The sequence below is a fragment of the Lepidochelys olivacea genome (assembly GCF_965140295.1).
Source record: "Lepidochelys olivacea isolate rLepOli2 genome assembly, chromosome: 4".
NCBI classification, from domain to species: domain Eukaryota; kingdom Metazoa; phylum Chordata; order Testudines; family Cheloniidae; genus Lepidochelys; species Lepidochelys olivacea.
Window position 1 is genome coordinate 71,248,178 of NC_140414.1, and position 17,700 is coordinate 71,265,877.

Genomic DNA, 17,700 nt, shown 5'->3' on the forward strand with positions numbered 1-17,700 from the left:
CACTGCATCATGGCACTTCAAATTAGGACATTTTATTTTTAAAAAGTGAGACAGAAAGAGAAAACTGTGAGAAGAGTAGAAAAAAATCTTGTACTTACCAAATGCTCTGTAGAATTCTTCTAGAAGTAGGTGCTTGTCACCGTTATAATCATCATATTTCAGCAGATCGAATAGAGAGCAGTCAGACAGATCCTTGCCAAGCTCATCCTGTTTTATTACCTGATAAGAAAATTATAACCATGAAATTACATTTGAACTCTTAGAGTTTTGCGGTATAATTAATTGATCTATTAAATGATTATTAGAAACATTTTAAGGCTGCTTGGGGCAACGAACTGAAACTGCGTAAAGTTGGGGATTTCCACTTGCTTTATAATTATTTATTACAGTTTAGAAAGTTAATACCTTTAAGTCAGTGCCAATGAGTTTACACCAAAGTTTGTGAAATATGAGGAATATATACTTTGGCACAGTATGTAATAACATTGCATAGATATTCTGGTTTGCAATTAAGATTTCACTATATTGAAATTCTTTACAATGACATTGACCAAAAAAAAAAAAAAAAAAATGAGATGCGTGAACAAGATGCACTGTCCTCCTTATAACAACATGGATTAATAGTAAGTTTCTCCCTCCTATTACCCTCCCTTTCCCTCACCCCAAATAAGAACTTCTTTTATTTACATGAGGTTCCAATTCTTATTACACCAGCAATTACATCAACTTCTTATACACGTCTGACAAGCCTATTATATTTCCTAAGAACCTGTTATAAAAGACCTCAGAAGATATCTCAGTGTCTCCACGAGGGGGGCATCCATTTTGTAAGTGGATTATAATTAGTGGTTATTAGATTTTAACACTAATGAACCTCTGCTGAAGGTATGTTTTTCTAATGTGTGCATCATTTCTATTCAGTCTCTAGACTTTGCAAGGACAAATGTATATTACACCAAAAATTGCCAGATGCTAGTCTGCAAATCCCATTGATGCACCTAATATCTTAAAAGTGCCCTGAGATCTTTCATAACAACAAATGCTCAAGGCCTGTGTTTTACAGCACAGCTTAAAGAGAAAACTTAATTATGCATCCATAAGAATCAAAGAAAACAGTCAACTTTTGTAATGCTGCAAGAAGCTCAAACTTCTGCAATGAACACAGCTCAATTCAATATAAAACATATACTTTCTCCCTCTTAAATAAATATAAACAAATAAATAATAAAAACCTACACTTCAACTGAAGAGATATTACAGTTTACACTACTAATTTTGAATGCTATGTTTTCCCAAAACCAAATGTAGAGGATTCAGACTGTTTCACAAATATGTAATTGGGATATTCCAATTGCTCCACCCAAGGGACAACAAGAGCAGAAAGGAGCAATGCTGACAACTGAATTCACAGCTCTCCTTAGGGCAAAAGAAAACATTTCCAAACATGCAAATACCATAAAACAAAAGGACCAATAAGCCTAAAGATAGAAAGTGCAAACTTATTTTTCCCTAAAAGATGGGATGGCTCTCTTATAGAGCTGTACAAAATTCTTTAAAAATGTATAATGACCTCGTTAATAATTTATAAATGATAATTTATAGAAGCACAAGCACAAAAACCATAAAAAAACACCATGCAAATAGTTTAGTTATTAAATAAGATGTTACCTGAAGAAAATTAGTACTATTATGCATTATTTATCTAGCTTGTTTATTACGATTAATGCCACCAGAATGCAGAAAAAGGATGCTGTATGGAATCTATGCAATGATGTCTTTAACCACTCAAACATCTCCTTAGCTGGCTGATAAAAGGCAGAAATGCAGCCAAAGACAATTAAATATACATACCTTACGTTCCAAGTTAGTTACTGTGCTTATAGCATTTGGAAATCTCACTGTTATAGAACTCTTACAAGTTTCAGCTAATTAACTTCTAAATCTAAGATGCTTGTGGATGTTAAAATTCACAGTTGGCTCATGGAAACAGAACTTTGTGTACACAGAATCCCTCAGAGCAACAGAGTCTGCACTGTCAAGGCCAGGCCAGGGCTACAAGGGCAAAAACACACTTTCCACATAATAGCTACTCTGGGCCAGGCATCTGAACTGATAGCAGGAACCCTGTCTCTCCTATGCTCCTAATTATTGCTGGGCCCCACTTGACTCAAATGCAATGGGGACAAGAGCTGGGGTTGAGTTGTGTATGTGTGGTGAAATCTATTGGAATGAGGACCCAGGGAGGGGGAGACCAGAACTGGATGTGGGGGAAGGTGGGGAAGCAAAGAAAATGAAACTGGAACTGGGAGTTGGAAAGCAGGGGGAATGGGACTAGAAGACAGATTGAAAATGGAATAGGGGGACTGGGAGTCAGTGAGTGAGAGTGAGACTGAGATTGGATGAAGAGCAGGGGCAAACGAAAGCTGGGCGAGGATACTGGTACCGTAAATCAGTGCAACAGGGGGCGGAGGTGGGGAAAGAAAGAAAGAGCCATGGCAGTGCAAGAGGAGGGACGAGAAATCAGGAGGCAGGCAGAGGGTTGGGGGGAAACTAAGAATGGCTTGGTAAAGAGACTGGGATTAAAAACGTCAGGAGTGGAGACTGGCACTGGTAATGTGAGAAGAATGGAACTAGAATGAGGAGCAATGGGTAACAAAGAGACAATACTGGGCCAGGTCAAAAGAGACAGAGAAGGGGTCATAAGCTTGGGGGTAAATGGGTGGAGTCTTCTGTCAGCAAATAACTGTGAAACTCGCTGGCAAAGTATCCCACCTCCTTTCAGCACTAACTCATATAATTTAACAACCTACTACTATTAGTCACTCAAATGGCAGAGTACATTGGGTCTGTACATTGGGTCTAAAGGTCCCAAACCCTGCTGATGAGCCACATGGGTACCAATATGCTGTCATATGATACAACTTCTATTCTTTATGTTGGCTTTTTTAAAAAAAATCTAGGAAACCACACATACACACTTTTAAAGAACATTATTAAGTTTGCAAAGTTAAGCATTCGAAGAATTAGGAAATGCCAGGATTACGGTTGCCTATGCAACCTAAATTCAGTCCCCTAGTGCCTATGCATTTTAACACATTTCTTAATTGCATGATCACATGCCTGCTGAGCAATCACAGTTGGTACTCAGGGTGTACCCTGGACCTTGTCTAAAGAGTAGAGAAAACCATGACATTCCATCCAGAATAGGTGAAGGCAAGACGTCTAACACCTGAGGGGGATGCACTCAGAGAGATCAAAGGTGCAGCTAGCCCTGTGACATACTGTATATTTAAATTGTGCTTGTCCTGTATCTAGTACAAACATCCCAAGTATAAATAGAGTCTTGTTTACATTGCTGTGCTTCATGAGAAATCAGACACTAGGCCTCCACTTTTGCTTGCAGTGTACAATTTTTGGCAATACATTAAAAAGGTGTATTCCTCATCTGAGTTTAAAGTTTTTTCTATAGCTTCAATGCCTCACCCTTGGAAATAGCAGTCAGCTTCATAAGTCAATTTACTAATACATAACAAGTCTCCCACCATCTTAACTGGAATGTATTCAAACTGAGACAATATCAAAATATGAAAGAATAATTATGAGTTTTAAAAAATATCCCACTAAATGTTTTCATTTGTCATATTTTAAACCAAAAAAAAAAAAAACAAGAAAAGAAAATATATATCTTGACATCTGATACTCTAAACAGTAGGTCACGAATAAGAGTGTGAAACAGACCTCATTCTTCATCATTATTCTACCTGACATGCTTAACCTGCTTTTGGATCAAGTCCTTTTAGGAGATTTTCCCCCTTTTTCATCAGTATACATTCTTTTGGATGGCCCCCAAGCAAAACGAGTAAATACAGTAGCAAAACAAAATATAGCGTCTGGGGACTTAATCAAGTATAAAATTGTTTCATCTTTTTGTTATAGTACTGCAAAAAATGCACTTCAATATGTCTAGTTGAGTTTGATGAAGCATATTAAAAGCCCAAATACCTTTCAGTGAACACTTATGGCAAAAAAGAAAGGTGGTTTACTGTTCGTAAAAGGTCAATCCTACCATATGGGAACGACTACATTCTTCACTGGAAAAGCACAATTTTATTCCCATGTCTCCCCATAATACTTTGGATCCTTGTTCTCGCTCTCTCTCTCTCTCATACCCACACCCACAGCAGCATAAAGTAACTTAAGTAACAAAGAGATCTGCAACAACAAGAAAACAGGCAGAGTTTATAAACAGGCATTAAATAATAGTTTGTTTTATGTGTGTGCGAGAGAACAGATAGCTAGAAAGTGAGTTTGCCAGATGCAATTTATAGCTAAGGATACGATTCTATCACGGAGGTCATGGATTCTGTGACTTTCCGGAACCTCCATGACTACTTCTGCAGCAGCAGGGTTGAAGCAGCTGTCAGCCCCAGGGCTGCTAGGGCAATGGCTGGGGTTGGATCAGCCCCCTCAGGGCTGGAGCAGCAGTGGTCATCCCCTGTGGCAGGAGCAGTGTCGGTGCTGGAACAGCTGGCTGGAGCAGCAGTCCTCAGGGCCGCTGGAGCAGCAGATGGGGTTGGATCATCCCCTGCAGCAGGAGCAGCAGCAGAACTGGAGAAGCTGCTGGAGGTCAGCCCCTGGCAGCGCTCTGACTGTTAGTCCTCTCCTCCACCAGGGTATATTTAGTAAAAGTCAGGGACAGGTAGTGGGTTTCCGTGAATTTTTGTTTAGTGCCCGCAAACTGTCCCTAACTTTTACCAAAAATACCTGCAACAGAATCTTAACCTTATTCATAGCTAACCACCAGCAGGGCCAATGTATTATCTTCTTTTATTCTGGTTAACCTGAAGTCTGATCCTGCAAGGTACCAAATGCCTTCAATCTTGACTGAATTTTCCTATTGTTACAAATTGTTTAGATATTTTGAATTACTATTATTTCTGAGAGAGGGGGAAAGATGAAATCTTAATCAGTATGGTCTAGATTGTGCAAACTTTACCCATCCTGGGTTAGCACTTACTCACATGAGTAGTCCCATTAGTGACCATTAAAATAGTTGCATAAGTAAGTGTTCACTAGCATGAGTAAAGACTCCACAATATTTACACTGGATAACTGAGGTAAATATATTCTTGAGCTGTAATGCTGTATTAAATTATAGTAAATCACATAATCATTTGTTAATAACAAATCACATTAGGATTATGGTTGTTCAAATGAAAGAGAAAATGATTAATTATTGGCCAACTTTAGATATTTTAATGATACATTAAATAAATTAACTTTTTGGAAAGATCTCACTCTTGGAAATATCAGTTTTAAAAATTCATAAAAGGAGACATCTTTACCACTGCAAATGCCATAATCCCTTTGCTGGGAAAGGTATTTGCATCTCACATATTGTGGGAAGAAATTTCATGATTGGTGAACCAAAATACTCCAATCAGGAACCAAATCCTGCTGTCCTTATTTCAATGAAGTCTCCAACTGACTAATCTGAGTTGTTCACTATTATTCACTTTTCCAACCCATTTGTAAACAATTTCCAACACTGACACTCAGCTTTACACGCACACATAGTTGTGCTATTCATATGATTAACTGCATATTACTTTTATCTTGCACCTTTAACCAACTGACTTTCATTTGGCTCATTAACACATCTCTGCTAGGACTATATCTAACTTGCCTTCAGAATACCTCCAATCTGTTTTTCTTTTCTTTAAATAAAGTACATGCTAGGGATAGGGATAGGTTTTCTTTTTTCCACCAAACTACTTATTTGACTGAGATCCAAGATAGGCAATGTTTGGACCAGTGACAGGTTCAAGGTCATATATTTCAAGACAGATTTAAAAACTGGAGTTTGCTGGCATACAAAAGCTATGAATCCCTCTTCCTAATAGTATAAGACATATGCATCTAGCCCTCTTAGATCATGTTAGATCAATATTTAATTATTATATAACATATAGAAAATCTATTTTACGTATTTTAGAAAGTTTTTAAAATTTGTCTGTAGAATTGGATTAACTAACTAGGCTATCTGCCTTTACAGGTGAAGAGATATGACTAATAGGACCAATAATGTGTTTTTAAGCACTTCTGTTTTCCCCTGTAAAATGTGGCATGTCAGTTGATGTGTCAGTGCAGTGGCATCGCCTGTGGCCAGACCGGGCATTGCACCTGAATTTACTCAGCCTGCTGGGGCTGTTAGTCTATTCTTGGTCCCCAGGAATCTGGAAGCCTTCTACTCTCTTAAGTCCATTAGGGGCATGGTACGGCCCTAAGCCTACCCACTCCACTGGGTTCCAGCTCAGGGCCCTCAAGCTAGATCAGGGTTTGTCAACTCTGGATGTGGCCTGAGCTCCTTCCTACCTTCCCCTGGGTTTCCGCAGGCTCTTCAGTGTGTTGGTCTGGTCGTCTCCTTCTAGGATGTTGTACCCAAGTAGCTTTTCAGCAGCTTGCTGACAGGAGTTCTTTTTTTCAGCCAGTTCACTTTTCTGGGAGCTGCCCTACCCCTACCCCTCTGCTTCCAAGCTTTTTTGTCTCTCAGCTGTTATGAGGCTGACAACAAGCAGTGGCTGGCAGTGCCTGTGTTAACCCTTTGGTTGCTGGGCTGACGTGGGGTACATACACCCCATGACATTATATACAGAATGGAATGGTATGAAGATTATATTGGGATACAAGATTAAGTAGTGCAGTTCAGCCTGGTCAACATTTTTACAGAATTTTTGAATTTCCTGACTTATTTCAACCTTAACATTGTCTTAATGACTCAGGATAATAATAATCCTTTTCAAGCAGTCTTAAATCCTTAAGTGATGTTTCACATCTCTTAAGCCAACATGTAAGTATCAAATGAAGGAAAAGGGTTGCATCAAAGGACACCACATACCACATATCTACACCGCAGTAGAGATTTTGCAAACTTGACCACAGGCAAAGTGAAGAGGTACTGTGCTGAGGAAAGCAAAATCCAAATCTTACCTGAGAGAGTTCATTACTGTCCACAAGTCCATTGTTGTCAGAATCGAAATATTTAAACATTTGATCCACCAGCAATTTCTTTAAAATCATTTTATCTTCAGCATTTTTTTCTTTTGCTTGTGCAATGTATCTCTGGTTTTGTAGATCCAACAACATATTTTTCACTTTGCTGTATTCAGTGGATGTGCACTTGTCCCCTGGAAAGGAAATGCACAAGATAATTTTGAGGCAGATTTTAAAAATTGTTTAAATGGATAAAGAAAATATACAAATACTGAAGACAGTGATATCTTCTTCTACCAACACTATCCAACAGGGTTGACACATGTGGGTGCATTGCCGTTTTCATTTGTACATCTAGTGAGCTAGAGATATGTCCTATAAAGGCTGAATCCAAATCAGTGGGAGGCTTTCCATTTACCTATATGTGCTTTGGGTGAGGCCAAATAGGTTTATAAAGGTGTAATAATCATATGTGTTTGCTTAGTTTTCTGTCTCACAAGACTTACCATTAAAAACATTTTGTAACAACTTAAACAGTGTCCAGCAGCCCGCTATTCTTTTCCTTGTAGGTCATTTTAGAGCTGGACTATTGGAAAATTTTCATAGAATTTTATACATAATATATTTTGAATGAAGATTAACAAAGTATATATTGCAATACAATATATGTGGTAATGATGGTAAACATGATAGAAAATGATATATTACAAAATGTATACAGTTCATAACAGGATTTGACTTCAAAAACAGAAGTGACAACTGTGAGTACTCATAAACCAACCCAACCTCTTTATCCACCTGGAATACGAATTTAGTTTTAATAGGGGAGGGAGAGTAAGAGGGAGCAAGAATATCTATGACATATGATCTAGTAGACACACAAAGTGGGCGAGTTAATATCTTTTATTGGACCAGCTTCTGTTAGTCCACTAAAAGATATTACCTCAGCCATCTTGTGTTTCTTGTATCCTGGGATCAACACAGCTATGATGGAACTGCATATAAAAGGATCTAGTTTATTCCTTTCATTGTCAAGTCTTTCTATAAATCAGGAACTACATTATGCACATGTCCTGCTTACAGTGACTATATAAGCTATTTTCTCTACAACAAAATGTAATAAAACCTCCTAATTTCCTCTAACCTCCATCACGCACATACAGGCCACATTTCAAGGTGAAGATAGAAGTTTTGTTTTAATATTAGAAACAAGCTTAAGGTTTCAAGACACAATTGTTTCTTGAGATCACAGAAATCATAGAAATGTAGGACTAGAAGGGACCTCCAGAAATCATTTAGTCCCTGGCTGAGGCAGGATTAAGTATACTAGACCAGTGGTTCTCAAAGCCAGTCTGCTGCTTGTTCAGGGAAAGCCCCTTGCAGGCCGGACCGGTTTGTTTACCTGCCGCGTCCGCAGGTTTGGCCGATCGCAGCTCCCACTGGCCATGGTTCATCACTCCAGGCCAATGGGGGCTGTGGGAAGGGCGGCCAGCATGTCCCTTGGCCTGCGCCACTTCCCGCAGCCCCCATTGGCCTGGAGTGGCGAACCGCGGACAATGGGAACTGCGATCGGCTGAACCTGTGGACGTGGCAGGTAAACAAACTGGTCCGGCCCACCAGGGGCTTTCCCTGAACAAACGGTGGACCGGCTTTGAGAACCACTGTACGAGACCATTCTTGCCAGATTTTGTCTAACCTTTTTGTCTCAAAATGTTCTCGTGATGGGGAATTCAAAACCTCCCTACACAGCCTGGTCCAGTGCTTAACTATCCTTATAGTTAGAAAGATTTTCTAATGTTTAACCTAAATATCCCTTTCTACAAACTAAGTCAATTTCTTCTTATCCTACCCTCAGTTGACATGGATAATACTCCAGCTAAGGCCTCACTAGTTCAGAGTAGATCAGAATAATTTTATTTTGTGTCTTACATATGACACTTCTTTAACAGCCCCGTCTCCCCAGCCACTTGATATTTGTCTCTGTTTGCAACAGCATCACACAAAAGAACATAACAGCCATACTGGGTCAGACCAAAGATCCATCTAGACCAGTGTCCTGTCTTCTGACAGTGGCCATGCCAGGTTCTTCAGAGAAAATGAACAGAACACGTAATCATCAAGTGATCTGTCCCCTGTTGCCTATTCACAGCTTCTGGTGAACAGAGGCAAGGACACCATCCCTGCCAATCATGGCTAATAGTCATTGATGACGTATCCTCCATGTATTTCTCTAGTTCTTTTTTGAACCCTGTTATAAGTCTTGGCCTTCACCACATACTCTGGAAAAGAGTTCCACATGGTGACTGTGTGAAGAAATACTTCCTTTTGTTTGTTTTAAATGTGCTGCCTATTAATTTCATTTGGTGACACCTAGTCTTGTGCTATGAGAAGGAGTAAATAACACTTCCTTATTTACTTTCTAAAAACCAGTTGTGATTTTATAGACCTCTATCATATCCCCTCTTAGTCGTTTCTTTTCCAAGCTGAAAAGTCCCAGTCTTATTAATCTCTCCTCAGATGGAAGCTGTTCAATACCCCTAATAATTTTGTTGCCCATTTCTGAACCTTTTCCAATTCCAATATATCTTTTTTTGAAATGGGGCGATCACATCTGCATGCAGTATTCAAGATGTGGACGTGCACGGATTTATGTAGAGGCAATATGAAATTTTCTGTCTTATTATCTATCCATTTCTTAGTGATTCCCAACATTCTGTTCACTTTTTTGACTGCTGCTGAACATTGAGTGGATGTTTTCTGAGAACTATTCACAATGACTCCACGATCTCTTGATCTTGTTGACTCATATTCAATTTGTGATCCACTATAACCCCCATGTCCTATTCTGATGTACTACTGCCTAGTCAATTATTCCCCATTTTGTATTTGTGCATTTGGCATTTCCTTCCTAAGTGAAGTACTTTGCACTTTATTGGTTTACATCTTGATTCAGATCAGCTCTTAAATTGTTCAAGGTCATTTTGATTTCTAATCCTGTCACAAAGTGCTGGCAACCCCTCCCAGCTCATTTGCAAATTTCATAAATGTACTTTCTACTCCATTATCCAAGTCATGAATGAATATATTGACTAGTAGCAGACCCAGGACAGACTCCTGCAGGACCCCACTTGATATGTCCACCCAGTTTGTCAGCAAACTGTTGATAACTTCTTTGTGAATATAGCCTGTCAACCAGTTGTGCATCCACCTTATAGTAATTTCACTGAGACCATATTTCTCTAGTTTGGTTATGAGAATGTCACTTGAGACTGTGTCAAAAGTCTTATTAAAGTCAAGATATATTACGTTTATTGTTCCTCCCTATCTACTAGGCCAGTTATCCTGTCAAAGAAGGAAATTAAATTGGTTTGGCCACTCTGTCCCATATGCCCTTGAGGAGAGTGGCACAAGGACATGGCTGGCATAGGCATAGCCCCAACAGACACTGCTGGTCAAAAGATTCTAGTTGCATGCCACAAGTGGCATTCATACAAAGACTTAAAGAAGAATCACATCTAATATTTATTGTGTCTTACAAGCTCTTAGTTTCTCAATGCTGGATAATATATGTAGATCCTGCCTCATGGCTCATATGTATGTTCCATGACCAAAGGGTTAACAGTCTTTGCCATCAATTTTGCAAAGGATTCCATCTACAGATGCCTTGTGGTTAAAGTACGGTACTGAGACTCAGGAGATCTCAGTTCAATTCCTATTTCTGACACAGACATCTAACATGTGACCTTGGGCAAGTGGTTTAGGGTTTGTCTAGTTTTTGAAAAGAGAACAAGGTTAACTAAAGAAAAAATAGCTTTTTCTCGAGTGTAGACTTAGGTCAATATATTTTACTTTGTTAGCTGGTCCAAGCTGACTCTAGAGTCTCCCATCTGTGTAGCTGAGATAACACTTCTAACACACAGAAGTATTATAAAGCTGTAAACATTATTATGTGGGAAGGAGTCACATGGGGAGCATCAAATCTTCTTGTAGATACAAAATTACTTAAAGTTTGACTTTAATTTGAGATAAAAATTATAACACTTAAACAGTGAAAGTTCAATAATTTTACTTTAAATGTCACTACACATACTAAGGAACTAATTAAGCAAGTGAATTTTATTGAAAGAATTCAATCACTTACTAATGAAGACATTTTTCATTCCTTAATGAAAACCATTTTAGTTCTCAAGTTTGAACAGGTCAGTTACTTGAACTAATTACACTTACTATGACAGGCAGAGGAGAAATATAGAAATGTTTCTGTGGGTCTTTTATTTACATACCTTGCTTATTTCAAATTGACTACAGTAGTTATATTTAGACAAAGTGGAGTACATAATTATAATTTACATCTAGATTTGACAATGATGGGGAATCTATTGTTTCTGTTCTGCATTAACTGACTACATACAGAGCGATATATGGCATTTACTATTGGCATAATAATTTAGATATTGTCTTTTAGATGATTCAGCATGACTATAGAGTAAGGGAGGGATGCAGTTAAACTCTCACCTAAACTCTTGCCTGCAGTCACTCTAATTATATTATAACAGTGTCACTGTCAACTAAATACTTTAAATCACCCCCTATCAGTTTATACTTACCACACTGATAAATCAAGTCTTCATGGACAAAATACTTCTTTAACTAAAAGTCTGTCATGGGGTTTCTACAATCAAGGTAATTTCTGGTCCCTATATCTTTGATTTTGGTAGGAAATTTAATATTTTTTTTCTAAGGGGAAATCATAACCATTGGTATAACTTGCTGGTTACACACACACACAAAATTAACAGAGTTTTTATTGTGTTAGTATACCATTAATGATTGTTAGGTTAAACAATTTTAATGTGAAAAAAGATTTAGGAAAAAAACTACTTGTAGTTAATTTGAGACAGAAATCGGTAGCTAATTATTGTATAGATTCTGAAACATTATTCACAAGGCTTGTCTCCGGCAAGCCAGCTGTCAAGGTTCCTCCCCCACTCTGAACTCTAGGGTACAGATGTGGGGACATGCATGAAAAACCTCCTAAGCTTCTCTTTACCAGCTTAGGTCAAAACTTCCCCAAGGTACAAAATATTCCACCCGTTGTCCTTGGACTGGCCGCTACCACCACCAAACTAATACTGGTTACTGGGGAAGAGCTGTTTGGACGCGTCCTTCCCCCCAAAATACTTCCCAAAACCTTGCACCCCACTTCCTGGACAAGGTTTGGTAAAAAGCCTCACCAATTTGCCTAGGTGACTACAGACCCATACCCTTGGATCTTAAGAACAATGAACAATCCTCCCAACACTTGCACCCCCCCTTTCCTGGAAAATGTTGGATAAAAAGCCTCACCAATTTGCATAGGTGACCACAGACCCAAATCCTTGGATCTGAGAACAATGAAAAAGCATTCAGTTTTCTTACAAGACAACTTTTAATAAAAATAGAAGTAAATAGAAATAAAGAAATCCCCCCTGTAAAATCAGGATGGTAGATATCTTGCAAGGTAATTAGATTCAAAAACATAGAGAACCCCTCTAGGCAAAACCTTAAGTTACAAAAAAGATACACAGACAGAAATAGTTATTCTATTCAGCACAATTCTTTTCTCAGCCATTTAAAGAAATCATAATCTAACACATACCTAGCTAGATTACTTACTAAAAGTTCTAAGACTCCATTCCTGGTCTATCCCCGGTAAAGACCAGCATATAGACAGACACACAGACCCTTTGTTTCTCTCCCTCCTCCCAGCTTTTGAAAGTATCTTGTCTCCTCATTGGTCATTTTGGTCAGTGCCAGCGAGGTTACCTTTAGCTTCTTAACCCTTTACAGGTGAGAGGAGCTTTCCCCTGGCTAGGAGGGATTTCAAAGGGGTTTACCCTTCCCTTTATATTTATGACAGGGGGACTGGGAGTCAGTGAGTGAGAATGAGACTGAGATTTACTCTACAGATCAACCTGATTCTGAATTACATACAATTCCAGCCACAATAGTAATGTGTGATCCAAAATCTTCATCTCTTTGAGAGTGATATGCAAAAATAGTCAATATTTAGCCACCAAAGCATGGCCATTTTTTTCAAAACAGACAATAATAGCAATTATTTATTGTATTAAAAAAAAAAACCCTTTGCCTGAATCAGTTAGGATTTAAACAGATACCACTGTACTTCTCACACACAATACAAATAAAATAGGGTGACAACTGTAATTAAAATGCTCTAGTTGTATAGGTTCTTTTACAGTTAGGTCTGTGCTGTTTGTGACCTTGGCAAGTTATTTAACCTCTCTGTGCCTCATTTCCCATCTACAAAATGAGAATAATACTCCCCTAACTCACAGAAAGAGCACTCAATTTTTGTAAAGTACTTTGTAGTTATTGTGTACAAAAGCATTATATAAAAGTATTGTCAATAATTATGTTTGTCTATTGCTGCCTGAGAAATGATAAAAGAAAATAACTCTTAACACTTGCAATAAGTTTTCTGTTACCATTGTTTTTGTTTGTTTCTTTTCAATTGTTCAAGACAGCTATCAATAAATAATGCAAAAATAGCCTGAATGTGTTGACCTTCAGGCATGCTGCAAAAGGCATCAATTTGACAATACTGCAGGGGAGGGCTGAATCCAGGTGGAGGATGATATATAATTTACTGATGTACTTACTGGCTAGTATGCTAACTTATTTTATTGTCTTATATTGCTGACTGATACCCCTATAAATTTTAAGTTTTCATTGTTAGATTGCTTAGCGGTTATATATACATGTTTACATATTTTAAATCAAAACAAATATATAAATAAAAAGTATAACTACTTTTCAACACATGCTCAAATTCTTTAGCCTTCATTTTCTCTACAGTTTCCTCTTAACATTATAACAAGTCAAAGAAACGAGGATGGGTAGAAAGGTACAGACTACCATTGGCATTCTTTAAGAGTAAGAATGAATCAAGAACCTGCACAACCTGTGAGAATTCTATAGAAAAGTGTGGTTATGTCTAACTTTCCTTACCATTCTTTCTTTTTCATTGTATTTGACAGAAAGAACTTAGCTTATGCTGAACTTTGCTACCTAATATCAAAATTGCTGTGAAGGCTCTGGAAACTTTTGTATGATGTGCACCTCTCAACATCACTAGGTGTTCCTACAGAGTAATTTTGTTTTATGTTAGCAGCAGTTTAACCTTTGGTAATGGTTTAAGATGATTATATTTGTGATATAACAGGTATATGTAAGAATATGGAGTTAAAATAATTTGGTTTCAGTTCTCTTTATCTGTAAAATAAGTAAGTATAACAGAATCAGAGAGCATTTTCTGTTTGACCTGCCTCTCCAATTACCATCCCTTCTCCTTTCTTTTCACCTCTAAGCTCCTTGAAATTTCATTTAGAATTGCTGCTTTGACTTCCTCTCTTCCAGCTCATTCCTATATTCCCTCTAATTTATATAAATACACTAAGAATACACAATACTGTAGTATAGTGTAAAGCTTGTATTGGCATAAGTTGGCATTGCCAAAATTACTTTAAAATGGTGAAGCTATGTCATTCCAAATGAGTGCCAATAAAGTCTTATATACTATACCATCATGTACGCTCAATATGCCCTACATACCACAGAAAATTATGCTTTAGAGAGTCTTAAAAAATTGGGATAACTTTGTGCATGCTTCTGCCTATATAGCTCAATGTCTTAGTCAGCATGAGTCCAATTGTACAGAAGTCATAGGGAGAGAAAAATCAATCAAAATTTCACACACCTCTAAAAGTGATCACAAGTATTTTTTCTGATATTTCAATATTTCAACTTTAATATTTTTGAGACTTCCAGGGCTAGAAAGTAGTGATAGGCATCCTGATAGGAAGTTATGAATCTTTTCTTTCCAAAAATATAAAGCTCCTATTCCTAACTATGCAGCTAGATAACAGATCATAAACCTATCAGCCTTGATCTAATACTGAATATTGCCATTTATATGGGCCTCAAGAAAAATACACATTTCAGGGGAAAGGAAAAAACATTCCTCTGTCATTTAAAAAAAGTATGATTTTTGAAATAGCATCTGTTTGAAACTCCTCATAGGCTCAGAATTTTAGAAGTAGTCTGGGCAAAGATGAATTAGTGTGTGCAATGACAGTGACTGGCACAACATATTTATTTATACATATTTAACTCTAAATACATAGGTAGTCCTGCTGACTTCAAAGGAACTATTATTTATTACTTGCATTGTTGTGGCAGCTGGGAGCCTAAGTCATGGACTAGCTCCCCATTTTGTTAAATATTACACAAACACATACCTAAAAAGCAGTCCTTGCCCCATAGAACCTACAATCTACTCACAATACAACAAGGGATATAATAGATGGAAAGGGAGAGCACAAGGAACCAGAGAGTGCTGGTCCGTATGATAGGCAAAGGTCTCAGGAACCCACTGAATATTTATTTTCACGTTTGTTTGTAGAACACATGGCAAAGTGTTTTAAGTAGAGAGCTTTAAAGGAAGGGCAACGTGGTGCTCTGCAGATATCTGTGGGTGGGACACAGCATGGCGGAAAAGAACAAAGATGCTTGTTTGAAAATTTAACCAGTAGATGATGAAGGCTTGCATTTTTGACAGAGCAGAGGCACGAGTTGTCATCTCAATAGCATACGACAGTCGGTAAGCAGGGTAGGGACAGGACATGAAGGCTTTGAAAGTGAAGACAAGTAATTTGTTTTTAATGTCATGGAGAAACAGCAGCTGGGGGAGCATGGAGGGGTGAAACGAGAGGGGTGACATGGCCAAAGTGAGAAGACAGAAAAATTATCTCTGCAGCAGTTACACGTGAGTAGTTACACGTGAAGCAAGATTGTATTTGTCAAGACTGGAGAAGAGGATGTTGCAGCAATCAAGAGGCCAGAGTTTCAGCTGTGTGGTGGAGAGGAAAAGCTGTATCTTAGGGTATTACAAAGGAATTCCCAGCAATATTTAAACACAGCCTGGATGTAAGGACCTAGAGTCAAAAGATGGTTATGGGTCTGCGTAATAAACAGGATGGTTGCATTCTTCATGGTGACTGAGGGCATATCCATACTTTGAGCTGGAGATGTAAAAATTCCATCTCGAGGAGACATACCTGTATGAGCTCTGATCATGGTAGCATGATAAAAATAAAGGATAGCTGCAGAAGTCCAAACAGCACAGGGGCTAGCCATCTTGAGTACATATTTAGCAACTTGCCCTTGGGGTGGCTAGTCCCTCCTGCTGTTTTTAGTGCACTAGATCAGTCACAACTAATGTGGGTATATATCCTCAAGCTGGAATTTACACCTGCAGCTTGAAGGGTAGACATACCCAAAGAAAGGAAGGAGGGGAAAGGGGCATGGGAGGAAAGATTAATAGCATAGTTTTAGTCACACTAGAATTCACAAGATTACTCACATGCTTAGGTATAAACTCACGCTTGCATGCTTTCCTCGATCAAAGCCATTGTGGCTGCCTTTTTCCATCTCCCCCTTTTTGAACCTGCACAAAGGAGCTGTGTACAATCTTTCCCTTAATGTTTCTCATAACCACTATAATCTTGAAAAAAGCTTAAAAGGAGATACTAGTGGTAAATACTAATTATATTCTGTGTTTTATTCTTTTCCATCTTTAATGCTTGAATGCTCCATGGGAGGAAGTAATCCAGCTATGACGTTTTCAGGTTCTTGCATCTACAACATCTCCCCCCCAATTATGCATGATTTATTTCACTACTTTTTTATTGGCTTCATATTGGGTTTTAGATAATATAGTTTTTTTTAATGCATGCAGAAACTTAAATAACATTAAACAAGTGAACCAACAGGAGTAAAAGAAGTGTCACTCCTCTGTCCCCCAATTTGTATATATATTTTTTTGAAATATTAATAGGTTTGAATGGGGGAGTGTTAATATGAGTTCAAATTTAGTGAAAAAAATTAATGATTTTCCTATTTGTTTCCTTCCACTCTGCAATTCATTCTTTTAGCTGTGTGTTAGTTAACTAGGAAACAGCTGTAAAGTGGAATTTTTAAGTGCTATTGTCCTCATAGGCAAAGTTTTGAATAGAAGTTTGCCTATTATGCATAAGAAAAGTAAATATTTGACAATTTAAGTTTTATTTAATTTGTAAGGGGAGCAGAAACACTGAAAATTAATTGGATTATACTTATGAAAGAGTAGTTAGGAAAGGAAATACTGTACTAGCATTACAAATTTGTGTGAAGAAATATTTCTGATTGCTCTAAATAAAGGTATTCTAGGAAATTATTTTTAACGTCTCAAATTATAAAATATTACTTATCTCAGAGGTTATTGGAAAATACTTGAGTGTGTAGAGAGAAAGGATGGTCTCATGGCTAAAAAAATAAAAGGGGCTATTTAACTCCCAGCTTGAAGGGTCCTAAAGCCTGGGCTGCAGCCCTAAACCAAACATCTACACTGTAGTTAAAGAGTCCATTCGCCTGAGCCACATGAGCCAAAGTCAGCTGTCATGGGCCCGTCATGGGATTTTAATTGCAGCGTAGACATATCTAAAGAGGCTAAGTGACTTACCCAAGGTCACACAGGAAGTGTTTGCCATAATATGGCCAAACCTAGACGTTCCAGTTAAGCTTCCATAAAGCAAGCAAACTTGTGTGTGTTCTGCGGGAACAAATTACAGTTTTCATAGTGCTAAAAGATGCACTTTAAAAGATCTT

At 37.9% G+C, this 17,700-nt stretch overlaps 1 protein-coding gene across 3 annotated transcripts in view; it reads right to left on the bottom strand.

Moving 5' to 3' along the window:
- FSTL5 (follistatin like 5) overlaps nucleotides 1–17,700 on the bottom strand; it is a 588,878-nt gene that overhangs the window by 251,538 nt on the left and 319,640 nt on the right. For all 3 annotated transcript variants that reach the window (XM_084625380.1, XM_084625381.1, XM_084625382.1), the window contains exons 5-6: nucleotides 6,991–7,187; nucleotides 99–219 (exon numbers count right to left, since the gene is read on the bottom strand). In XM_084625380.1, the coding sequence (XP_084481506.1) occupies nucleotides 99–219; nucleotides 6,991–7,187 (318 nt within the window). The remainder of the gene's footprint in view (nucleotides 1–98; nucleotides 220–6,990; nucleotides 7,188–17,700) is intronic.